The sequence below is a fragment of the Hirundo rustica genome, chromosome 27 (assembly GCF_015227805.2).
Source record: "Hirundo rustica isolate bHirRus1 chromosome 27, bHirRus1.pri.v3, whole genome shotgun sequence".
In the NCBI taxonomy this organism is placed as follows: Eukaryota; Metazoa; Chordata; class Aves; order Passeriformes; family Hirundinidae; genus Hirundo; species Hirundo rustica.
Genome location: NC_053476.1, coordinates 3,218,521 through 3,224,828, shown reverse-complemented (window position 1 = coordinate 3,224,828; position 6,308 = coordinate 3,218,521). Strand labels below are relative to the sequence as shown.

At 46.1% G+C, this 6,308-nt stretch overlaps 1 protein-coding gene across 1 annotated transcript; it reads right to left on the bottom strand.

The window, feature by feature from the left end:
* Positions 1-1,714: 1,714 nt before the first annotated feature.
* On the bottom strand, positions 1,715-6,308 carry LOC120763701 (keratin, type I cytoskeletal 15-like). Its single transcript, XM_040087206.1, has 8 exons — positions 5,781-6,308; positions 5,203-5,285; positions 4,248-4,404; positions 3,798-3,959; positions 3,540-3,665; positions 3,182-3,402; positions 2,350-2,375; positions 1,715-1,875 (listed from the first exon to the last, which is right to left on the bottom strand). Exons 1-8 carry the CDS (start codon positions 6,306-6,308, stop codon positions 1,805-1,807), a joined length of 1,374 nt encoding a protein of 457 aa, XP_039943140.1. The 3' UTR covers positions 1,715-1,804.

The window sequence follows — 6,308 nt, the reverse complement described above, 5'->3', positions numbered from 1 at the left end:
AACCAGAATTGTATTTTCATTTGCAATTAATCCAAAATACAGGTGATCTGGGACACGGGAAGTGCTTGCCCTGAAGTTCAGCCTTTCCAAACTGGAACATATGCCACGCAGTTTTGATTCACACGTGTGGAGGATCGATGGAAAAGACCAAACAACTTCAAAATCCGACACAGCTCTTTATCAGGCTGGAATGCTGAATTTGGGTTTAGTCACGTCTTTAACCCAGAATAGAGAACGGAAGTGACACTCGGAGTAAGGAAATCAAGTGTTGTCAGCAGATGGCACCCTTGGATGGGGACTGTTCTGCTCCCTGGGAGATGGGCGCTGCTCCTCAGTCCCAGCTTGCTTCATCTGGGAATCGTGTTTTACTGAATTGGAACATGGGAAGCAAACTGAGCTGAATTTCTACCTGCAGTTTAAATACAGGCAGAATATTTTGACTACATTGTACATGTCAATGTCCTGCAACAATCACTGATTGATTCAACTCCTCATTCTGGAATACAAATGGATGGACAGCTGCCTGTGGCTGTAGGAATTCCCTCTCTTGCTGTTTGAGTGATCCGAGCAATAGTCACCTAGGTTTTGGATAGGGAAAAAATATCATTTATACCATTGTGGTTTCCTCTCTAGTGGATTGTGATGTTGCTTTGCTGCAGTTTGCCAGAACCTCTTCCAAACTCCGTCCAGTGGGAATGCCAGCAGGATGTGCATTTCTTACCAGCACTGCCAATGATCTCAAGGCCAAACTGGTGATGCCAGCAGTATATATTTCTTTTTCTTAAATGTCAGAAAGTAGAAGACACAAAAATAATGTCTCTAAGGAACTTGGGAGGAAAATAAAATATGTAATTCTAGAAATTATATCATTTTTGCCGATACTATAATGTGGATTGCATGTCCAGTGATGGGGCTAAGGATGCCTTTTCCAAACACATTTTGTGAGCAAAGTACAGTGCTTAGGCAACTGCTTTGTGTGCTTCTGGGATTCACCAGGCTCTTAAAGGTTTATCAGCATCTCTTCAGTTCCACTGGTGAGGGATTTGTAGCTGGGAGAAGGTAGTGTGGCTAAAACAGCAGGCACAGCAGTGACATGGGCTGGGGATGTTCTTCCTCATGGACAAAAACCAAACCACTTGCAGCAAACTCTGAGCAATTCCTTTTACCTGGACTGTGCCTGCTGCCTCCTTAGGAGCTGAGGGAATTTGCCTTGGTGCTGCAGGCAGTGCAGGAACACAAAAACATGCATTTTTTTCAGAAATGCATTTTATTTGTGCATGAATTGCATCCCCATTGTGCCCTTAGAACTGAGAACAAAGATCTTAAGGATTTTTTTATGTTATCTTCTCTGTTTTTAACTGATACCAGCTCCAGATGGCTGGCAGAATCTAATGGCACTTTATCTGTCCATTCATCACCATCTTTATGACTATTTTAAAAGTTATTATTGTTATTGCTGTTGTTATTCCCAGAGTATCCCCTGGCTGGGTTTCAGCAGCCCATGCTGGGAGGGCCTGTGGGCTGTGTGTGGTGGAGCCACAATGACTCCAAAAAACACCATTAGACTGGATTTATTTGCAGAAGCAGAACAGAAACTTTATTGTTGGGACACAATAGAGCACCAGCAGAAAACAGGCTTGGCATCTCCGACCTAGCGAGCCAACGCTCATGTACAAAGGCAGAGCAAATCTAAGGAAAGACATTCTTGGACACATTCTGGTGATTTGGGGAAGTGAAAGGCTCTTTTGGCATTAGCCAGCGTGGAGGCTGCGCTGGGTCCATGGGAGGATTCAGTATTTCTTTATTAGAATCTCCTGTCACGGTTAGGACCAGATTTTCCATCATCTTCAATGCCAGAACGAGCTCTTCCAAATGCTGTTGTAGAGGGAATAAAAAAATCAAATAGGGAACCAAAAACCAATAAGGCCCTGCCAAGACCCTGAGGAGCTGAACGATGAGGTTGTGTTTGTTTGTTTTCTCACAAGATCTTTCACATATCAAAGGTAAAACTGCCTTTACATCTTACCCACTTTCCCTCCTGGTCCTCATCCAGAAAACCTTAGGATATGGATTTGGAAGTATCTTGAATGTTATGTGAATCAGCAGAGGAATTTAGGAATCTTTGGGAGCTTTGGGTATTTTAGAATCCCAAGAGCAGTTCATGCAATCATTTTGGAAATCTACTGGTTTCAAAAATGCACATAAAATAAAGTATTATATTTTTGTCTCTTCATGATACAGAACATGCTCATTGTGGGATGAATGAAATCTGTGGTAGTAAGAGGAAATCCAAGGCTAAAAGGTTTATTTATTCATTTCAGCCCCTCATTAAATAAAAATGTTTCTTACCGTCCTTGGGGATCAGTCCTGACAACCTGTAGAAAAGAAATATTTGATTAATGACCATTCCTGTCCCTGTCCTCTGAAACCATTGAACCATTTAGAAATTTGTGTGGACAGCCAGGATTTCACACAGCTGCTCTCAGCGGCTGGTTCTGAGGTGGTTGTTACTAGGGGTGGTGTTAAGGTGTTTTCAGCTTTGAAATCCACCCCTATGCCTTTGAGAGGGAATGAGAACAGTGGTCAGACCAGTTCCTTGTCCTGAGGTGTCTCCTTAAACTGCTCCTCTCCTCAGAATGCCCCGTCTAGAAACTATGTAAGGAGCTGATTCCTCCTCATAAATCAAAAGTAATTACATGTATAGATCAGATATGAGAAGTGGGCATGAAAATGTAGATTTTGCTCAAGCAAGCTGGAGTCTGTTCCAGGCTTTTTTCTAGCTGTGGATACCAGTGTGTGAGGACGAGTATTTTCACTTCTATGGACAAACAGAAAACCAGGAGCTAAAGAAATACTGGGAGCAGGTTTTTATAGGTTGTCTCAGGCTGAAGGCTCTAATTCCAGTGCAACCAGAGAATTAAGTGAGACATATATATGGGACCTGGTGCCTTCTGTAATTCATCATGGTCAAAATGATGGCATCTATATTTCAAATCCTCCACATCCCTGATGTGCAGATTTAGCTTGAGTTATGGCAGCACCAGGGACTTTGCCAGCACTCCAAAGCTGCATGTGCACGGTGTGACTGAGCACTCTGGGGTCAGCCTGGCAGCCACAGCTCCTGCTCCAGAGTGTGTTGTTACCCTTATCTGCTCATCAGGACTGGGACAGAGTGACATACTGTGAGTCCTGGCCCTCCAGCAGCTGCCGGTACGTGGCGATCTCCTGCTCCAGGCGGCTCTTGATGTCCATGAGCATTTTGTACTCCTGGTTCTGGCGCTCCATGTCACAGCGGAGCTCGCTCAGCTGCTCCTCCACGCTGGTGATGAGGGCCTGGATCTGAGCCAGCTGTGCGCAGTATCGGCCTTCCGTGTCCCGCAGGTTGGCCTCCAGCCCAGCTTTCTAAAGAGCAATGATGTCAGAACAGGTTAGAACGAAGTTTGTCCCACGGAGAGGGAGTGGAGGAGAGGTGGGACAGCAAATGGGGAAGGGGACAGTGTGAGGCAGTGCCCTGTGGTGTGCTCGGGGCAGCTCCGTACCATGCTGAGCTGCGACTGCAGCTCAATCTCCAGGCCCTGCAGGGTGCGGCGCAGTTCCGTGATCTCTGACTTGCTGGTCTGTATCTGCTGGGTGTGGGTGGCAACTTCACGGTTCAACTCATCAGTCTGAAAAGAAAAACAACTGTAAAATCACATACAAATGTATAAAAAAATCAATCATTTTGAGAAAGGGAGGTAGGGACCTGCCAGGGCAGTAAAGCTGAGGCAGTGCATTGCTGTTCATTGGTGTGACCGTACCTGAGTGAAGAACCAGGCCTCAGCATCCTTACGGTTCTTCTCAGCCAGAGCTTCATACTGTTCCCTCATCTCAGCGAGAACTCTGGTCAGGTCGATGCCAGGAGCCGCGTCCATTTCCACGTTGACTGTTCCACTCAGCTGGTTCGAGTACTCTTTCATTTCCTGCATGGGCAGAAGGCAGAGGACACAGAAAGATGAGACTCTCTCCTCCTGCACTGCTCCTGCCCCCAGCAATCCCTGCTGTGGCACACAGCGCCTGTGCTATCAAGTATCACTGGTGGAATACACAAAACATTTATCCCGTTTTCTCTCTCGTTGCACCAGCTTCCCTACTCTCTGTGTACTTACACAGGACACGTGTATTTACATGTAACTTACATCTATGTTTCATTTACACGATATAAATTCCACAGGGGAGTTATCTCCTCCCTGCACCGTCAGGATTCTCACCTCTTCATGGTTCTTCTTCATATAAGCCAGCTCCTCTTTGAGTGTCTCAATCTGCATCTCCAGGTCGGCTCTGGACAGGGTCAGCTCATCCAGGACACGGCGCAGGCCGTTGATATCGGACTCCACGCTCTGGCGCAGGTACAGCTCGTTCTCATACCTGTGGTTCAAAAACGAAACAAGCACTGGAACGTGTCCGAGTTTGTATTTAATGATATAGGAGGAACAGTGGACTGTGGATGAAAACATACAGATTAAGAAGTCTAAAAGCAATAAAGCTGTTTTTTTTTCCAATATCCAGTTACAGCAGAAGGAAGCACAGACAATGCTGTATGATTATGTTCCTGAGGAGAACATAACATTTCACCTTGCAGAACCTAATAATGACTATCAGCATCAATAGAAACATTGTCACACAGGACAGGAGTTTTGCAGTGTCTGCCCAGATTTGGTGTGCAGGAAGGCACAGGTGGGCCAGGGCTGCCTGGGACACAGGAGGGAAAATAGAAACCTGCAGGTGCATTGCTGCAGGGAATGCAGCTGCACATGAACCTTTTATCATCTGATGTACTGCTGAGTCTGGGAGCTGGAAAAGCCCCACCTTACTCTAAATTTCAGACTCCAGTAGAGAACTGGTGCAGCCCCACAGCAATCTCTTCCTTTCACTCAGTTCATTCTAAGTGAAAACCACCCCCCCCATTCCTTCCTTCTTTCCCCTGTGATTCAGGCTAGTAAAAATATTTGAGTATCACAAAAAAATGAAGACATGAGCTATAAGTGATCATACAAGCAGCTCAGTGATCTGAATGCTGTGTTCTGTCAGGTTTATATTCTGAATTGATCCTTCATCAATGGATTCTGCTTGCCAGGGTGTTTTGTGTCTGAAGTTACTGAAGAAAAACTGTTTTGAGAGTGAAGATGAGCAGAGTGAAGACAAATACGCTCCAGGTGAACTTACTTCAGTCTAAAGTCGTCAGCAGCCAGCCTGGCATTGTCAATCTCCAAAATGACCCGGGAATTGTCTATGGTAGCAGCAAGGATCTGGCAATTAAAAAACACAGAGAAAGGTTCCCAAGAATAATGGTAAAATCTCTGATCCACATTCCGTGAGCAAACCAGAGGGCTGTGATACTCTGTGCAACACGGATTAGAACCATAATAGGGAAATAAGTTTGTACAACACCTGATCTTATCTGTAGCCAGGAGAATTATCTTTCCAGCCTTTGAGGCCTACCTGTCACATTCTTTACTATTTGATTCCTGAGTAAATATATTGATAATTCTGAATACATTTTGCTAACTTTTACTGCAATCATTTTCATTTCAACAAACATCACACTGACAGGATAAGCTATTTGGTGTTTAAATCAAGAAGAAGCTTCTCTTTTCTGCTAGAATGCTGAGTACCTCAATGTATTTGGGATGAGGAATTCACTACTTCCTTTGTTATTATTCAATCTTATTTTAAAGACATGGAACATGCAGTTCCATAATTGTCTTGCCTTCTTATAACTTCTCTACATATGAATGTCATACCTTGTCTCGGAGATCTTCAATTATCTTGTAATAATTGCTGTAGTCACGGGCGGGGCTGGTGGGAGCTTGTTTCTGGTACCAGTCTCGGATTTTCACTTCTAAATCTGAATTGGCCTCTTCCAGAGCTCGTACCTTGTCCAGGTACGAAGCCAGCCGGTCATTCAGGTTCTGCATGGTTATCTTCTCATTGCCAGAGAGGAGGCCATCGCCGCCACCAAAGCCACCACCGAGGTCAAACCCTCCACCGAAGCCAGCACCGCCTCCAAAGCCGGAGCCCCCTCCAAAACCGCAGGCTGCCCCCCCTCCAAAGCCTCCTCCATAGCCCCCCCCAAAGCCGTAGCCTCCTCCTGCAGAGGAGACGTACCTGGCCGAGGAGATGGAGACGCCCCGGCCGCCGGAGCCGCCGTGGATGCTCGGGGCCCGGTAGGTGCCTCCGGCGCGCACCGAGGACAGGCGACTGCTGCTGCCCCCAGCGCCCCCAAAGCCACCCCCGCTGGTGGAGGAAGAGCTTATGAAAGAAGTGGCCAT

What these genes read in the sequence shown, in the direction of transcription:
- LOC120763701 (XM_040087206.1), bottom strand. Translation starts at nt 6,308, where the DNA reads ATGGCCACTTCTTTCATAAGCTCTTCCTCCACCAGCGGGGGTGGCTTT. An exon ending in TTGAAGATCTCCGAGACAAG is followed by an intron (nt 5,286 to 5,780) that starts GTATGACATTCA and finishes TTTAATTGCCAG; the next exon opens with ATCCTTGCTGCTACCATAGA. An exon ending in AGGACTGATCCCCAAGGACG is followed by an intron (nt 1,876 to 2,349) that starts GTAAGAAACATT and finishes CCTCTACAACAG; the next exon opens with CATTTGGAAGAGCTCGTTCT.